The 17,847-nt window shown below is 33.5% G+C and overlaps 1 protein-coding gene across 8 annotated transcripts in view; it reads right to left on the bottom strand.

The window, feature by feature from the left end:
* The window catches only part of SRPK2 (SRSF protein kinase 2), a 274,052-nt gene that overhangs the window by 42,908 nt on the left and 213,297 nt on the right, over window positions 1–17,847 (bottom strand). For all 8 annotated transcript variants that reach the window (XM_074268415.1, XM_074268416.1, XM_074268417.1 and 5 more), the window contains 6 exons: window positions 13,899–14,064; window positions 12,705–12,730; window positions 10,941–11,187; window positions 9,847–10,329; window positions 260–360; window positions 56–163 (listed from right to left, as the gene is read on the bottom strand). In XM_074268415.1, the coding sequence (XP_074124516.1) occupies window positions 56–163; window positions 260–360; window positions 9,847–10,329; window positions 10,941–11,187; window positions 12,705–12,730; window positions 13,899–14,064 (1,131 nt within the window). The remainder of the gene's footprint in view (window positions 1–55; window positions 164–259; window positions 361–9,846; window positions 10,330–10,940; window positions 11,188–12,704; window positions 12,731–13,898; window positions 14,065–17,847) is intronic.

Here is a 17,847-nt window from a genome sequence, read left to right as displayed (position 1 = left end):
CAATCAAGTGAATTTACTCAACCCTAGAGATTGAAATGGTGAAGTGTGTTCTTACCATACAAGCCGTACTCCATATATCAGCAGGTGTACTGTAGCCAGCTCCTATTAAAACTTCTATGGATCTATATTGACGAGTCTGAATATCTTCTGTGAAGTGCTTGTGCTGGAATGGAAAGAGTAGCATTAAAGATGTTAAAATATAAAAACTCCAAACAAGAAAAATTCATTAAAATAAGTATAAAGAGATACTCCTACTTACCACCCAGCAAGCATTTCCCAGATCAGCAATTTTAACTCTAATTTTATCTGCATTTCTTGGATCCAGGGGATTCACCAACAAGTCAGCAGCCCGGGTTTTTGCTGGCATAAGCAAATTGCAAGACAGTAATTTTGACAAGTCATTTTCGATGTATGAATAATTCTCATTTCTAACCAATCTAAATTCAGGGAAGGTTGGGGATACTCTAAGAAGAGTTTGATGGGTCCTGTTTTGGAATATCTACTGGGGTCACTATAGCATTTAGTCACAATGTAGGAGCTTGCCATATTTCTGATTTTTCTCCAATGAAGGTCAAGGAGTTGGTGTAAGATTTTTGATCAGCATGGTAACATAGAACGTACTCTTATAGACAGAATAAGCTTCCTCCTACATGTTCAACTCCAAATCTTTAACCAAGATATTATTTCCTCAATAAGGTAAATTTAAGAAATGGCAAAAAAAATTTACTTATAGCATTTGCTTTATCAGACATCACTAATCCCGACACTATATATAAGCATGGTTTATTTCCCTTACCTTACACTGGTGTGATATTAAATAAAGTGACAATGAGGAACTTTGAGATATCTGGATAAAAGGTATGATATAACATTGTAATTCTCTCACTATCAACCTCTATTCTCATCTGAATAATGAGAGTTCAGGAAGCAATAGTAGATAACCTTAGCTTTCTCAATATAAATTTCTGAATGGCTTTTTATACATCTAAAAGAGATTCTTGCTTACTAGAAGACTGAGACCTTCATGTAAAAAGGATCCTTTTGTTTTAATGAAAACTAGAACCTAACTCAATTATTTAATTAGATATTAACCTTACTCTGGAAACATTACACTAGAACATTCTGATTTATGAAAGTTATAAGTAAGTTTTCAATAGTTTCTACCATCATTTCTGAATAGCCTCAGCCCTGAATTTTTTGCCCTAATACACATCCACATTGACAACTACTCATAGGATAATTTTTGCCTAAATATCTCACCAGCCACTAAAATGCAATGGTATTGAAACTAATTTTATTGTTTGTCCTACTCTTGTTCTATTGGTCAGTCAATGGGCAATTATTAAGTGCCACACACTGTGCTAAGGAAGGCAAAAATAAAATCCCTAACTTTGAGATACTAACATTTTAATAGAAAAGACAACAACAACAAAAAAATGTACATAGAAACCATATGCCATGTGAATGGAAGATAACCATACAAGAGGACTCTAAAAGCGGAGGAAAATGGAAAAGGGCTCAAATAGCATATGGGAATTGAGCTGACCCATAAAGGAGGCCAAGAAAGCCAAAAGGGAGATGGGAGAGCATTCCAGGCATGGAAAGGACCAGGATTTGGAAATGAGCATTTCCCATAAAAAGAAGAACAAGATCAGTGTCTGTGAATCACAAGGTAATTGTAGAGGAATACAATGCAAAAAAAAAAAAAAAAAAAAAAAACTAGAAAATAAAGAAGAATCTAAATTTTGAAGGGCTTTCCATGCCAAATAGATTTGATATTTGATACTGGGAGACAACAGAAAGCTGCCAGAGTTTACCAGAGTTGAATGGTAATATAATCAAACTTTCAATTTGAAAAGGTCACTGTGACAGCTTAAAAGAGGGATACACTGGAATGGTAAGAAGATTCAAGGCAGAGGGACCAACCAGAAGGCTATTATAGATATACAGGTAGAAGACAATAATGATTTCATAGGGCTGGCTGCTGTGTTAGTCAAGAGGACATATATAGAGATATTAAGAAGGGAAAAATGACAAAGATTTGACAGTAGATTGGACATGTGAGGTACATGAGAATGAAATCTGAGGGTGAATGGCCAGAATGACTGGAAAGATAAGAGTGCCCCCCTCAATGGTACTGGGAAAATCTGAAATAGGAGGAAAGATAATGATTTATATTTTGGACATGTTCAACACGTTTAATCAAAGAAGTAATTGGTGAAATTGAAAACCATATGCATATGGATGACAACTTCAGCTGTTGAGCCTGAGATTACCAAGCGAGAAAGCAGAGAGAGAAAAAGAAGATTTAGAAATAAACCTTGGGGGATCCAGGAATAGTGAAAATGACTTGGATCAAGATCCCCCCCCCAAAAAAAAATAAGAGCACACTTAAGAACCAGACGACCTTAAAATTTCAAGAAGAAACAAGTGATCAATAATGTCAAAGAAAGATTGAGAAGAATGAGGATTGAAGGAAAAGTCATTTGATTGGCAATAAAGAGATCATTGGTAAATCTGTCTTCTTCCTGTGTATGAGCAGATGAAGGATTTTTTTCTCTGATCCCATGAGCACTTAAACTTCTCCAAAATAGAAATTATGTTTCAAAGATAAAGCAATTTTAGGACTAAGATATGCGTGCGTGCGTGTGTGTGTGTGTGTGTGTGTGTGTGTGTGTGTGTGCGCGCCTGTCTATCTCCAGGAAAAAACAGTAATAATAGAAGAAAATCTGACTTTTAGATAATAACTACTTCAAATATTTATGAATGCAAAATGAAGGAAATTGATCCAACATTTGATTAGAGAGCCTCTTGGAATATAAGAAGAATATGGAACCACAACATGCTGTTCTTGAGTGGTTTAAAAGGGAAATCAGAATAACAAGAACAGAATATATGGCTTGCATGGATAAAATAATGAGCAGAATAGAACCACATAATAGTTAAGTTTAAGCACCAATTCACAAACAAGTTACACAAATTAACAGGAGAAACATTTTCAAATACAAAGGAAAGAAACAGAGTTCAAATAATGCAAAATTAATCTAGCAACATCTTGCCTACACGCAAATCAAAACTTTTTTGTTAGACATTACAATGTGGACAGGGTAAAGAGGAGAAGGGAATGAAAGAAGAGTGTCTCAAGTATCAGAGTCAAATCAAGAGCTAGCAAGGAAGGGAAGGTGATCTCTGTAGCTTCAGAAAGAGAAGAATCTATAAGATATTAAGTGCTTCAGTGTCATATATTAAATATAATATGATACATCATATCTTTGCCCCCAAATCTCCAAGAGCTCCCTACAATGTCCTGAAGAAATTTCAAACTCTTTTTGCAGAGCATTTAACATATAATTATAACCTCTCACACCATTTTTACAGACTTACTTCATATGTGAGTCATATTCTGTAAACTACTTAAACTGATCTATTCTCTATATTCCAAACCTATTTTATTTTATGCCCTCCTACTTCTCTGTCTTTGTTAATGCTGTTCTTTATGCACAAACCATTTTCTCATTCCCCCTCTCATCTTGTTGGGTGGCTAAGGCATTCTTCAATGGGCAATTCAAATGAGACCTCATACAAAATTTTTTTCTGACCTTGCATAAAATGTTTTTCTGATTTTCCCCTGCCACAAACTGGGAAACACTTTCACTTTTCATCTTATAAAGCACTTTGTTTTTCTAACTCTCTACTACTGGGTATTACAGTTATCTGGGTTTGTTTATTATTTTTACTCCTTATTTATAAGTTCCTTAGGCAGGAACCATGTCTATTTCAATGTTCCATCTTTTCCAAATATTAAATATGATGCTCTACAAACAATAGATGCATAAAATATTTGTTTAATAAGCAAATGTATGTGAACTATACATTCAAAGATTTATTGTTATTAGCAGGATCGTTTTCTTGATAGCATGTGATTCTTGAATTGCAGCCACGATTAGAAGTTGGAATGTGATAGCTACTGATACATGTTTGTGTCCATGAATCATAGACTGGAAGCTATAAGAGACCTCATAGACCACATAGCTCAACCTCCTGGTTTTATAAATGAAGAAACTGAAGCCCAGAGAGATTAAAAGACGAATGAATGGACTGACTGCCACAAGCCAAACAGGTGGTAAGTAATAGAACCAGAGTTCAAATCCAATCAGAAATATATGATTGTACTGAATGGTGGGTTACAGTCTAAAAAATAGGGTGCAAATCTCCCTGAAGACTCAGGCTCATATGGTTCTTGCCAAGTTTATTCTTGTCAGATTAAAATAGCTTATACTGCAGAAAAAGGGTCCCACTGGTTGATGTGATCCAACAATAAGCTCCTTCAACAAAGAAGGATCAGAGAAAGCAAATGAAAAAAAAGTAGTGAATTCTGCAATTCCTGAAGAATTCCAATGAAACCATCTCATGAAGAAATTAAAGCTACTGACTTTAGCATGTGCTTGGATTTTTGTCTTTTTTCCTCCTCTCTTCCTCAATAACCTGGAAATTTCATTTATTTTTTATATACTTCAGTATATTCATGACCTTAATAATATGGGAATCCTCTTCAACAGGGCATATCCCAATTCAGCCAAACACTCACATCTGATGATTCTTAATCTGATTTTCTTGTTATCACAGAAGATCGTGACATTAGCTGTACAGTTAGGAGGATGTTCAATTGCACTTTGTGAAATAATTGTCATGATCATAGATCTAGAACCATAGAAATTATTTTGTGCATCCTCCTCAATTTACAAATGAGGAAATTGAAACCGACAGGGGTGATGTGACTTGCCCAAAATCACAAAAATTCTAAAAGCAGAAGACTTGGGATTTGAACTAAGGGTCCTACAATTACAAATCTTGTAATCTTTTTGTTAACTGTATATAATACTAGTAAACTCTGAGAAAACATATAGTGATAGCACTTTTATAACTTGATTATATTAGTCTACTTGTAATCACTAAACAAATTATCAAAATGATTATTTTACTGATAACTTATCAGTTCAAAAAGACTAGAAAAGTGAAAATTATCTTAAGCAAAATTATTTCTAAATAATACAATATAATAGATTTTAATAAATTCAACCCACAAACCCAGGAAATGATATAAAAATATCATTTTGTCCAATTTCTCAATCCTTTATTCAAAATGGTAGTTGCTCATTCAATATTGAAAATCTATATACTTTGAAGTACATACAGGGAAAATGTGACTACATAAAGGAAGTCATTTCTCTTGCAGCCATATTTTACTTTCCACTGTGAAATATTCTTTGATAGTAACTTCCTTGTTTTCTTTGAGAACAATAATCTTAATTCTGTAAAAAGCAAACCTTTAAAACAAAAACACCTAATTGAACCAGTTCTTTTCAACTCAAACAAGGGAAACAAAGAGAGAAGGAAAAAATCTTTGGGAGAGATAAAGAGATATGACTGGGTTTTTAATACTTTTCTTTCATGTAACTTTCATTTTCATTTCTAGTTTCCTTATAGCATTTCATCAAAGTTAATTTGTCCACATATTATGTTTGAGCTTAAAATATGTTGATGAAGTATATAAATGCTAGTTAAAATGATGTGGTAATGTTTTAGAATAACACAAGATATTGGAGGGAGGAGAGGGATTGTCATTTTTGAACAAAATAGAGGAAATGAAGCCTAATGTCCCTAAAATGCCGTGCAAAGATGTTTTTAATTAATACACATCTCATATAAAATGTGATTGTTATTTTTCCTTTAAAGTATCAATGTTTCAAAAAAGTTATCAAACTGTGCATTACCCTTTGACCCAGCAGTGTTGCTACTAGGTTTGTATCCCAAAGAGATCTTAAAGAAGGGAAAGGGACCTGTATGTGCAAGAATGTTTGTGGCAGCCCTCTTTGTGGTGGCCAGAAACTGGAAACTACCTGGATGCCCATCAATTGGAAATTGGTGAATAAATTGTGGTATATGAATATTATTGTTCTGTAAGAAATGACCAACAGGATGATTTCAGAAAGGCCTGGAGAGACTTACATCAACTGATACTGAGTGAAATGAGCAGGACCAGGAAATCGTTGTATACTTCAACAATACTATATGATGATCAATTCTGATGGATGAGGCCATTTTCAACAACGAGATGAACCAAATCAGTTCCAATAGAGCAGTAATGAACTGAACCAGTTATACCCAGCAAAAGAACTCTAGGAGATGATTATGAACCACTACATAGAATTCCCAATCCCTCTAATTTTATCCGCCTGCATTTTGGATTTCCTTCACAGGCTAATTGTACACTATTTCAAAGTCCGATTCTTTTTGTACAGCAAAACAAATGTTTGGACATGTATACATATAGTGTATTTCATTTATACTCTAACATATTTAACATGTATTAATCAACCTGCCACCTTGGAGGGGGAGGCGGGAAGGAGGGGAAAAATTAGAACAAAAGATTTGGCAATTGTCAATGTTGTAAAATTACCCATGCATATATCTGGTAAATAAAAACTATTAAAACATTTAAAAAAAAACAGTATCAATGTTGTCTTACAAGTCTTCTATTCTCAAAAATGTCCCAGGGAACTTGGAACAAGTTTGGCCTTTCAAGAAAAAGCTGTCCTATAGGAAAATCTATGCTAATTGATTTTCTTCCCCTATGTATACCTTGATTTACCCCAAAATATCCTGAAAAACTCTATGGAAATCATTTTGAAGTTATTTAAAAATTAAATCACTAGAAAGTTATGACAAATTGTTAGTGAAGAAATTCTTTAAAGAAATCACAAGTTTTTTTTATTTGCCTTAAATGTTTATCTACTGATGAAATAAACCTGAATTATTAGCAAGAAATCACACAGTTTAGTCCAATTCATACACTCACAAATATCCTCTCTTCAACATAGTCAACATGTTTATCAAATCTAGAAAATTCCAGCAGGGAGGTCAAAGTTGATTACTACTGGCACAAACCTCTTCCTTGTGGTTGGAGGGCAGATATCACGATTAATCATCTTGTCTCTGTCTGAATACTTCCTTTTCTATTTTGCTCCCCTGTATGCTTTTTATAAGTGTGAGGATATCTTGTTCTTATGTCCTCCTTGGACTATAACTGTGCTTTCCTAAGAGAGTGGTAAATTTCAGGACCTTCAAGGAATAAAACCAACAGTCTACACAGAAGTTATTATATTATCTTTAGGGCTTCCTGTGAAAGGAGCAAAGCCACACTGGACAGGAATTACTATTACAAAATGTTAGAAATGTAAAAATCTCTTAAAAGTAATTAAGATACATGGATCATAGCTTTAAAGTTGAAAGGTAGCATAAAGTATTTCTAATCTTACAGATAAAGAAACTGAGGCCCAGAGATATAACTTGACTAAGACTTACACAATCAGTGAGATGAGCTAAGGTTCAAATCCAGATCTTGATTCCAAATCCAACAATCAATCCACTACTTCATACCATCTTTCCTAAAAGTTTAAATAGGAAGTTTGGCCTAAGAAATATGGGAACTCTCAAGAAGAAAAATGGAAGGCACAAAAAGAGATAATTCCAAAGATGACAGAAAAGGGAACCTGGCCAATGGGATGTACAGAAAATTTATTGATAAACAATTCAATATTTATTAATTCAATTCAATAATTAATGTTCAAATATTTATTAAGCACCTGCTATATGCAAGGCATTGTGAAGATACTGAAACAAAATATTTTTATTGGCCTCCTCCCTCCAGATCATCATTTTACTGAGAGGGGAGGGATACATGTTTACTAATATGAAACATGCACACAAACAAATAAAGAAAAGATCATTTGAGAGGACACCGCATTATTAACTATGGAAATTAAGAAAAGCTTAAAGCTTCCAAAGAAAAGTTTTGAAAGCAACTAAATATTATTCTAAGAGTAAAAAATGAAGATGGAATATAATTCAGATTTAACAGCTTTTTCAAATGTATAGAAGTAAAAAAATAATATGCCACTAATAGGAGATAAGTAAACCAAATTTGTATTATTTTCAAGGATTTTAGGTTTTTTATATACAAAAAAATAGAGAGCAGCATTTTTTGTGACAGTGAAAAAACTGTAAACAAATTGCCTATAAACTGGGGAAGAGCTGAACAAACTGTGACTTATGAATATAAAAATAAGAAACAGGGAAACAGGAAACAGAGAGGAGTTTAGACAGATAAGGTGCTGGACTGGATTTAAAACCCATTTCTGACAACAACTGCCTGTGCAAATCTAGGCAAGTCACGGAATCTCTCGAGTTTAAATCTGCCTTTTCTAATAAAAGAGAAGGTTGGACTAATTAGCTTCTAAGGTCTTTTCAAGCTCTAAATCTATGATCCAATGACCTGTGATACAGAGCCAAATAAGCAGACTGGAGAGAACAATTAGCACAATGACCATAATAATATAAAGGAAAACAAACTCACTGACTTCAGTGAACTGAACAAATAATGTCTTCTGAAGACTAACAGCAAAGCATGCTTCTGGCCTCTCAGCTAGACTAGTAGACCCAAAGCAGAATGAGCCATACATTTGAAATATTTCCAATATATTGATTCCATATGAATATATGTATTTGTTACAAGAGAGAGTTCTATTGGTAGAATTAGGATGGGAGGGAAAGGGTGGTACAATGGGAAGAGACATCACATTTTTAAAAAATGGAAGAGAGACTCCATAGAACATTTAAAAGAAAATCAACATTCACAAGAAATTTTTAATAGAACACAATCTTAATGGGTCAACAATATGATATAGAAGATTTTTTAAAAACACTGATTATAGACAATATTAAGAAAGGGATAATAACCAACACAAGAAGAATAAAAAGTTTATTCTATACTCTTCCCATTTAATTACCTCTCCCTACCTTGCCCAGGGGCTAGATGCAAAGCAATCACTTTTGTGGACCAGTCTCACTACTGATTGGCATAGAGGCTTTGGCCTGCTGTGTTTCCAATCTGTGCTAGTTTGCCTTCCTTAGGCAGCTTGGTGGTCCCCCACTCCAGTGGACTCAACATAATGTTGTAGGCCTTAGTTTGAAGACTTGATTGGCTTAGATCACTGCAGTTAGGAACTCTCAAATTCAAATAATCCACCAAGCTCATATTTTCTGGTAGCAGGGATTGCAGATTTGTATAACAATGCTTCTCAAAAAGATATAAATTATTACTGGAACTCATTGTCTTTCTGAATAGATACTACCAGTATTAGGAAATGCAGTAAGAATCAAAATGAAACAACTCTGAGAAAGCTGAAGAACATGGGTTCCTGGACATTGGGAATCTTTAAAATTCTTTTTATAGAAGTTGTGGCACTGATTTGATACAGAAGAACAAAAAAGCTAAAACCTATAATTCTTATTAGTTAAAAGGTTTAAGATGGAATACATCTGATTTCATTGAGACAGGAAATTCCCAGATAAGGAAACTCCCATTACCAATGCAGACTAATACCTTCTCTTGCCTAGAATACAGAGAGGTTAAAGTGTATTGACCAGCAGCATCACATGGCTAATGTGTGTGTGGGGGAAAAAAGCAGGAATGAGCCTAGATCTACTAAGTTGTTTTATCATGCTGCCTCTATAAGTATTAAAAGTTTAAAAGATTAATGTCAGACATATACTCAAGATTTCAAGAGTTCTGAAATAGATTTGTAATAAGAAGAGAAAGTCCAGGAGCAGTGACATTTCATTTGTCCACAAAAATTCAAGGTATGTGCTCCCACAATTGAAAAGTACTAATGTGTACACATGCCTTTTCTCCACAACTTATCCTTTTAAAAGTTCTATACTGGCTTTTTTGAGGCAAAAAAACCAAAAAATAAAAAACAGCTAGTTGAGGGGAGAAGCACTTACTTTTTGGCAAATCCCCAGTACTGGATGCTGAAACTGTTCTGCTCCTGTCATGAGATGGACTGTTTTCTTCTTGCTCAGTTAGAGCTGATCCATCTGAAACTGCAGAGCCACAAGCCACAGACTCTAAAGCCCCAGAGAACATTGAAGCTGTAAATTCTGAAAACTGTGACTCAGGAATTTTATGCCGTCCATTTGGCAAATCACCATTAAATTGTTCATAGGAGCTACTATATGTATAATCGCTTTCTGCATTCGGCTCATCAAGATTATATTCCTCTGGATTTGGGCACTCTTCTTCATCATCTTCTTCATCTTCTATTTGTTGTTCCAACAAGAATGGGCCATTTTCAATATGGCCATTTGTTTTGGGGGATTCTATCCATGTAGGGTCTGTGTTGGCAAGTTCCTGTTCAACATCATCATCATCTTTTTCTGTGTTTTCTTTTTCAGTGTCTTCTTTCTCCTCTTGATCTTCAGTTTCACCTTAAAAAGTTAATGTGTTAAGAATGACTTAATTCATTTTTCTTTAAAAAAAGACATTTAACTCTTCAATAAAAAATGTAAATGACTTTAAAACTATACATATTTATATGAAATATCAGGTAACAAAGACCTAGAAGGATTTTTTTTAAAAAGAGCCTTAAATATGCATTTGTGTTATATTCTTGTTTTCCTTGCCCTTTTCATTCCAGTATACTTCATTCTTCAAAAAAGGTTAGCAAAAACATTTTTAAGTAAAAAAAAAAATCATGGATAAAAAGTTATCACTGGCATAGCAGGAAAACAAAATACCCAACTCTTCTGGAATTTCTTGTCTTGAGCACTGACCACCACAATCTGAGCCAATATATTTTGTAGTTGTATCACTATCTTATTTCCTCAACTGCTCAAACTGAGACTTAAGTAAAAAGTACTTACAAATTAACATGAGAATAAATACAATATCAAGTGGAAACTAGTCGATTAATTTTGGATATATTACAGATACATGATTATTAAACATAAAGAACTGATAGATCACTGACCACAAACCATTTCTCCATCGTAAATTTTCATTTATTTTTAGTAAGGCAGGACACACAGGTTTCACTAACCATCGTCATTTGCAGGTTCTTCATCAGCTGCCTCCTTTAATTCTGCTGTTTTTAGTTTGACTTCTGGGTGATATTCATCTTCCTGATCATTCGTGGGTATAGTTGAAGTGATGTTTTCTTCTATTTTTTTCCTTTCAGCTTCTCGCTCTAGTTCTTCTATTTCCTGAAGGCGTTTTTCCAACAGCTCTGCCTGCCTTTTCTGTTTTTTTTTCAGTTTTTTCTTTTTGTTTTTAGATATTTTTCCTATCTACAACATTTTAAGAAAACACCACAGGTCAGTTTACTATTCTTTTAAAGCAACTTATAGCATCACGACGGCTAGCAGCATAGCAAAAATAAAAGAAACTTTGTTTCTATATAAACCTTCACTCATTTAAAATTTTGAAGTCAGACAAGGGACAACTAGTTGACTAAAATCATGTTTTATGTGTGCCACTTGGAGGGGTGATGTTTTGACAGGGAAAGAACTGAATTGACTATCTCTTGTCCATCTAGCCTACAACATCTTCACTATGCTTGAGAATTCTAGGCCTTAAACAAGTTTTATTTGTTGAACCTTCTATACAAAATCTCAGCTACATCCCTGATATCTTTATGATTACTTTCATGGAACCTGTTTGCTAAATTAACTCACTTGTATCAATACACAGTGCCATTTTCTGGTAGTGTTTTTGATGCCTCACTTAGTGTTGCTACTAATAATAATGAAGAGATGAACTTATAGAAATTAAAAATAGGACTCTACTGGATTTTTAAAAAGAGAGAAAAGTTAAAGTCACTTTTATTAATTTTGAAAAAGATATTTTTGCTGTAAAGCAAAACTTCATCAACTTTAAGCACCAATTTCAAAAGCCTCAACTTCAGCAAGGAGCTTTCTTTTCCTAGAAAGAAAATGCTTCACTCAAGCCCTAATTATAGAAAGAAACTTTTCTAGCATTATCTGCATTTGAAGGAATTTAATTAGTATGATTTCCCTTCTTATTTTGACTAATAATCTGAAAGATGGTGAATATACTGCTGCATTCTGAGCTTTCTGATCTATTTTGTTAATGGTTTTAAAGTCATTTGAACAATTCTATCTGATCTATTTACTAAAAATATTTTGTTACTAATCCTAAAAAAATTCAGTCAGGTTCACATCTCCAAAGGCAGGCTTAGTTTTGAGCCTTATTTATACTCTGAGCAAACTTAAGAACACTTAGACTGGAATAGGTAATAAACAGATCTGTGCCTTCAAAAACAAGGCTCCTTGGTTTATGGAAAGTGCATAATGAGAGCAGCAGCTATAAAAAGTAGTAGTATAAAGGTTAACTGCTTCAAAACAAGCAAACAAAAATGGGGCTGGGGATCCAAATCTAAAACATTTCAAGAAAAACATATGACTATTTCTATTTTAAACTCCAAACAAGGTAACAGTTTTGCTACTCAGTATTTGAGAATGTAATAAAATTATTTAATCTTGGCACAAGAATATGAACTCTGAAAGCAGCCCAACTGAGAGAAAATCAGCTTTGGGTAAGCAAGACCGTATCAGGAACAAGAGTGCTAAGAAGCACAGGGTAATAAGAATATTATTTTATTAAATAGACAAGAGATGTTAAACTAGGAAATGATGTTTCCCAAAAAGGAAAGCCTTGAAAGGTGTAAGAGGCAGAAGAAAAGGTCTAATAGTAACTACTTAAAACTTCAATATTAGAAAAAAAAAATCAGCAAAAATCTCATTTGAAATGAAGGTTAGCTTAATAAAATTGTTCAAATACTTACAGGCTTTTGTTGTGGAGCAGTACTCACTAAAATAAAATGAAATAAAATAATTAATATTTATAGAAAGCTACATGCATAATTTTACAAATATAGTTTGAATAAGAAAACATAGTTCAATAGCTCTTCAAGTACCAGGCTCTTAAACATAACAACAATCTCATTTATAGAGGAGTCTAAAGAAAGTGCTTATGATGAGATATGAACAATAAAATCCACTTGCAATATTAAGTACAATGCTATTCATAAAAATTTAACTACCTGACTTAACTATTGCTAAAGCAATGACCAATAACATAATAAAACAATTCCCCTAAATACACAAATTTACTTTTAGTAGTGAAACTATATCTAGGACGCTCAACATGTTTTGAAATATACTGAGCATGTTTTTGTTACAATGAAATAAATTAAATTGATGTCACTCCATCATTTCAGTCGTGTCCAACTCTTCATAAACCCATTTGGGATTTTCTTAGGAAAGACACTTCCTTCTCCAGCTCATTTTATAAATGGAAAACTAAAACAAATAGGGTGAAATGATTTTGCCTAGGGTCACACAGATAGTAGGCCAGATTTGGAGTCCAGAAGATGAGTCTTCCTGAACCTAGGCTTGGCACTCAACTGTGCTACTTAGATGCCCTGAAATATATTACATATTAAGGGCCTAATTTAAATAAACAGATTCTTTTCTAGCCCACAAAAATTGAATGAAATTTTAGCTTCATAGCCTAAATGATACCCTATTAAAATGAAGCTATGAAGGAGTCACTATATATCCCAAAATGATTTAGAGAATAACATTGTAACCAAGTTGAATAGGACTAGTTTCATATGTCTTGGGACAAATGAGCATAAATTGTCACTCAGGTAATCTTAAAATGATGACAGATAACATAATCATATTTTAGGGTTGAAAGGGACCTTAAGAGACAACTAGTTCAAAGCCCACATTTTACAGATAAAAGAAGCTAAGGCAGATCAGTTATATGACTTGCACAGTGACAGAAATAGTCAGAATTTGAGGCAGGATTTGAACTTGACTATAATCCTCAGAGTTCTCGTCACTAAACATACTGCCTCTCTGCAGCATAATGGTGCATGAAATACAAATTTTTTCTCTGTTACCTGTACATAACGTAAAGTCAGAGATAATATTGACTTTATTTTAACTAGAGTTTCAATCAGGTCCATCACCTGCTGAGCCAGAAGGAGGAGGAGCACCTGCTTTCTGCCACTCTGTGGCCTCTGCCGCCATCCTACGTACATACGTATCATCTACACACATCAAAATGTTTTCTGGCTTGATATCAGTATGGATAATCTTGCACTTGCTGTGTAGATAATCTAAACCCTGCAGAACCTGATTAACAGTAAAAAAAAATTAAGAAAAAAGAAAGCAATTAATATGTGGCATAAAGGGCAGTTATTTTAAATAAAAAAGAATCATCAGAAATGAATTCACTTCCTACACACACAAAAAGATACATATATTAGTCTTAGTACAGTATGTGACACATAGTAAACACTCGAATACTTAAGTTGTACTTCAAAACATATGTGATTTTGAGTATGTTGATGACTTAAAAGCAAACTACCTATTTCTCTCTTGATGGAAAAATAGTATATTTATTGGTTAGAAATCTGTTCTTCCCTTATAAATTTCAAAATAAAATTCTTTTCATAGTATAATGTAGTATATAAATGTTAATATTAGTTTAATATTAAAAACTAATACTCAAATATTTTAAAAGTCAATTAAAGATCTTGACCACAACCACAATAACCACACACCAAAAAAAAAAAAAAAAAAAAAAAAAAAACAACGAACCACAGAAGACACAGTATAAAGAGAGGAGCTGAAAGAGACTGCTTGATTACAATACAAAGTGTGCTGGATCTGGAATCAGAGACTCCAGGTTTAAATCTTGGCTCTGCTGCTAGATGTTTGTGGGAGCCTGAATAAAATCCTAGTTTCTCCCTAATGCTGTTGTTTCCCCATCTATAAGATGAGTAGAATATTTGCCACACATTGCAGCCTCCCTAAAGCCAGATATATACTTTCTGGAGGCTGTTCTATTACAAAAAGTAATTACAGTCCACATGATGATGATAAATTTAGCTAGACATGTACCTAGCCCATCGATATACAGTCTCTTCCTAGACTTTGGAGAGGAGAAGCAAATTACAAGTAAATATTATCCTATATTTTAAGTATTGCCTCCTTTTATCCATTTATAGAATTGACTTGGAGGCCCTGAAAGGAGAGGATTAAGTGAGAAACTATAACTTGACGAAAGAGAAAATTAGAAAGTTACTAAAGTGTACTTTCCTCCAGTGGTGTGATGTGTCTCACCAAAGAAAGCAAGGACAATGAGAAAAATAATATAAGGTTATGCAAAAACTAGATGGCCTGAGGTTGAGGAAGAAAATGCCTAAAGTTAATCATTTAGATAATTTAAAAAAAATGAATGAAAAAAAAAGGATGAATAGAATATTGATATAGATATAGACATGAACAGATATATAGATAGATAGAATAGAATAGAAATAGTACTAAGGTAAAAACTACTAAGTTCCAGATTTGACTTGATTATTAACAACCATTTGAGATTTTTGGCAAGTTATAATTTCTCTAAAATGACTGTTGTTGTATAGTTATTTAGTCATGCCTAAGACTTCATGACCTCGTGTACCATAGCATGCCAATATTGTCCATGGGATTTTTGTAGCAAAGATATTGGAATCATTTGCCATTTCCCTCTCCAATGGATTAAGGCAAACCGAGGTCAAATTACTTGCCCAGGGTCACACAGCTAGTAAGGGTCAGAGGCCAGATTTGAAAAAGGGCTTTTTGACTCAAGGTTCTCCATCCATTGAGCCACCTAAAATGATACAGTGAACTGTTATATGATCTCTGAGATCCCTTCTATCTCAGTCTATGATTTTTTTTATTTCCTTTATCTTCCTACTACTAAGATCACAATGAAAAATTAGCAAAGTCATTATCATTAAACAGAAAGTGTTGGGCTTTTTGAAAAATGAAACAGTATATTTGGCTCCTTATTTGATGAAATACAATAAACAAAAGACATGGCTCTATTCTTTATAGTAATATTTACTACATTGGAGCTAAGAAGAAAAATGCAATAATGAAGTTTCACACTTGTAAGATCTACAGGTTTGCTGATGACACAGCTTGCTTCGTGAAAACCTGATAAGGAGAGTTAAAAGCATATCTTTAACAATCTGCTCGTTTTTTTTGTTTTTGTTTTTTCTTTCAGTTTTTCTAACATACCAAACATTACCTCTTCCACCTCTTTCCTGGACATCATATATCATCTCAGCAACAGGAGGCAAAGTAGTATAATAAAAATTTTAAAGTATGCATTATCCCAAAAAGCAACAGTTCAACTGAATCTACCACATACTGAAAAAGTGCCTACTATTAAAAAAAAATCATTATCTGGATACCATACAAGAAAAAAGAGAAATTAGGGTTGTCTGACAATCACTTTTTTTGTCCCATTTTGTAGCTCCAAGTGAGTGTATAGTTCAACATTATAGGTTGACTATCATTAAACAGTATAAAACTGCTTTTTGTTATCATTATTTCCCTTTCTTTAAAAATAATTTTCTTTAGGACAACTTAGCTAAAAGATATACAAAACAAGATAAAAGTAATACAGAAGGGAGGCCTGAGAGCAATTATACTATTCCTATTTTTCTAAATACTAAGCATTCTCAAAAAATCTGAAAAGGGAACTAACAGAATGTGGCAAGTTTCTGCATTATATTCTAGTGCTTTTCAAATTCCCTGACTCAGTTATACCATTCACTAAAGCAGCCTTTCCAAACCGTTTCATCTATCTTCCATGCTTCCATAGTTCCCTTTCTTCTTCATCTCAGCTGGCAACTTTAGTTCATATTTCACTTTAATAATTGGGGCTACCTCTTCATTCCTCCTCATCACACATTACCCAGATGCCTTCCCCATCACTATTTCTCCCTTCACCATGATGAAAAAGTGCTTTTTTCCTGGCCAAGATCTTTTCCAACAAAGAAGACTGACTGTATCCTCTATCATCACCAATCTCTCATTTATTTTCAATATTTCCCTGTATACTGGGCTTTTCCATTCTATCTGTAAAAAAGCCCAGTGGACCCGTCCCCTCAAAAATTACTTACTTACTTGATCCATCCCTCTTTGACAGCTGTTCTCCCATCTCTCTTCTCCATATTTGTGGTTAAACTACTTGATAAGGCAGTCTATAATTAAGGCCTCTTAATTCCTCCCTCCTCATTCTTAACTCTCTATAGTCTTATTTAAGACTTCATCATTCAACTGAAACAGCTCTCTCCAAAGTTATTAATGATTGCATAATTGACAAATTTAATAGACATTTCTCAATCTTCACTTTTTTTGACCTCTTCAGCCCTTTCAATCACCCTTTTCTTGCTACAGATCTCTTGGATAGGTTTACATGGTACAATTCTCTCCTAGTTCTCTGCTATCTTATCTGACTGCTGCTTCTCAGTTTCATTTCCTGAATAATCATACAGGCCATAGCTGATAACTGTGGACATCCCTCTATGCTAATACTTGATCTTGTGTATTCACGTATTATCTCTATGCAAATGATGCCCAATGCTACAACCGGATTTATTATTATGAAAAATAAATCATGGGCAGTTAAGAAAACATGAAAATTAGATTCAAAATACAGAAAATATTCTTGTCAATGCAAAAGGAAGCAAAAAGTAGAAATAAACATTATAGCGAATCTCTAAATGAATGATCAATACTGGGAAAACTGGATATACAAGGTAAGAGATGGGCTTAGATCATCCATATGAAAAACACTAAATGTATCAATGATCTAAATACAAAAAAGTCTAGAAAAAAATGGAATTATGCCTCAATTATACATTTTGAACAATCAAATGAAAAAATTATTCCACCCAAAATTGATGGTTTGATTTTACAAATACTCATTTATTATAAGCTGATGGTCTTGATTATACAAAGAAAGGTTTTTGATAAAACAAGTATCTTTAAAGCTAAAAAAAAAGTTTAAGAAAACATTTGTGAAAATAAATAAAAGTCTTAACATTCAGAATCTTTGAGAAATTTACTACATACCAG

Source organism: Sminthopsis crassicaudata, chromosome 5 (genome assembly GCF_048593235.1).
Source record: "Sminthopsis crassicaudata isolate SCR6 chromosome 5, ASM4859323v1, whole genome shotgun sequence".
NCBI lineage: Eukaryota > Metazoa > Chordata > Mammalia > Dasyuromorphia > Dasyuridae > Sminthopsis > Sminthopsis crassicaudata.
This window is presented reverse-complemented; position numbering and strand designations above follow the sequence as displayed.